Source organism: Vigna unguiculata, chromosome 9 (genome assembly GCF_004118075.2).
Source record: "Vigna unguiculata cultivar IT97K-499-35 chromosome 9, ASM411807v1, whole genome shotgun sequence".
NCBI lineage: Eukaryota > Viridiplantae > Streptophyta > Magnoliopsida > Fabales > Fabaceae > Vigna > Vigna unguiculata.
In genome coordinates, this window is record NC_040287.1 from 17,733,717 (window position 1) to 17,734,829 (window position 1,113).

General features: G+C 38.4%; 1 protein-coding gene across 1 annotated transcript; it reads left to right on the forward strand.

Annotated features, from left to right (window-relative positions):
- The first annotated feature begins 381 nt into the window (after positions 1 to 381).
- Positions 382 to 738, forward strand: LOC114163505. Its single transcript, XM_028047811.1, has one exon. The coding sequence runs from the start codon at positions 382 to 384 to the stop codon at positions 736 to 738; it is 357 nt and encodes a 118-aa protein (XP_027903612.1).
- Positions 739 to 1,113: the final 375 nt, after the last annotated feature.

A 1,113-nucleotide genomic window follows, 5' to 3' on the forward strand; every position in this document is an offset into this window, starting at 1 on the left:
CTCCTTTTGGTGGATATTATGGCACACAAAGAACAAGTAGGAAAGTGTTGGATTTTGGATTATATTGGCCTACTATCTTTAAAGATGCATGGAGGGTGTATGAAAATTGTGATCAGTATCAAAGGGCAACCATATCCATTACAAGAAAGGATGAAATGCCTCAACAGCCCGTGCTATATTGTGAGATATTTAATATTTGGGGTATTGATTTTATGGGACCTTTTCCTCCTTCTTTTGGGTTTACTTTTATTTTTCCTATTGTAGACTATGTTTCCAAATGGGTGGAAGCCATGGCTACAAGGACTAATGATGCTCGAGTTGTCATGAGTTTTGTCAAGTCTAACATTTTCTGTAGGTTTAGGATACCACGAGCAATCATCAATGACCAGAGGACTCACTTTTTTTAATAAGCTGCTTGAGAACGTGTTGATAAAATATGTGGTGACACATCGCGTTGCTACACCATATCACCTTCAAACTAATGGGCAAGCAAAGATCGCTAATAAGGAGATTAAAAAGATACTGGAGAAAACAGTGAAGCCTAGTCGAAAGGATTGGGCCACAAGATTGGATGGTGCACTTTGGGCACATAGGACAACTTACAAAGCACCTATAGGTATGTCACCTTTTAGGGTGGTTTTCGAAATGGCTTTTCATCTACCTGTGGAGATTGAACATCGGGCCTATTGGGCCATCAAAGCTTGCAACATGGACTTGGAAGAAGCAGGGAAAGAGTGAAAACTTCAATTGCAAGAACTTGAGGAGATTAGTCTTGCAGCCTATGAAAACTCAAAGTTCTACAAGGAGAAAACCAAGAAGTTTCATGACCAAAAGCTTGTGGCTAGAAAGGAATTCAAGGTAGGCCAGAAGGTGTTACTATACAAGTCCAAGCTAGGTCACATGAGCGGTAAGTTACGCTCCAATTGGGAAGGACCATTCGTTGTTATATAAGTCTGTCCTTATAGAGCAGTGGAGATCAAGTGTAATATCCCGTCAGGATTATACTAATTTTTAATAAAATAAAGAAAATAATAAACATGCTGCATTTAATAATACCTCATTTCCCAAAATGCGGGAAATTTAAAATTTTATTACATAAATAAAGTACTCTGA

What these genes read in the sequence shown, in the direction of transcription:
- LOC114163505 (XM_028047811.1), top strand. Translation starts at nt 382, where the DNA reads ATGACCAGAGGACTCACTTTTTTTAATAAGCTGCTTGAGAACGTGTTG.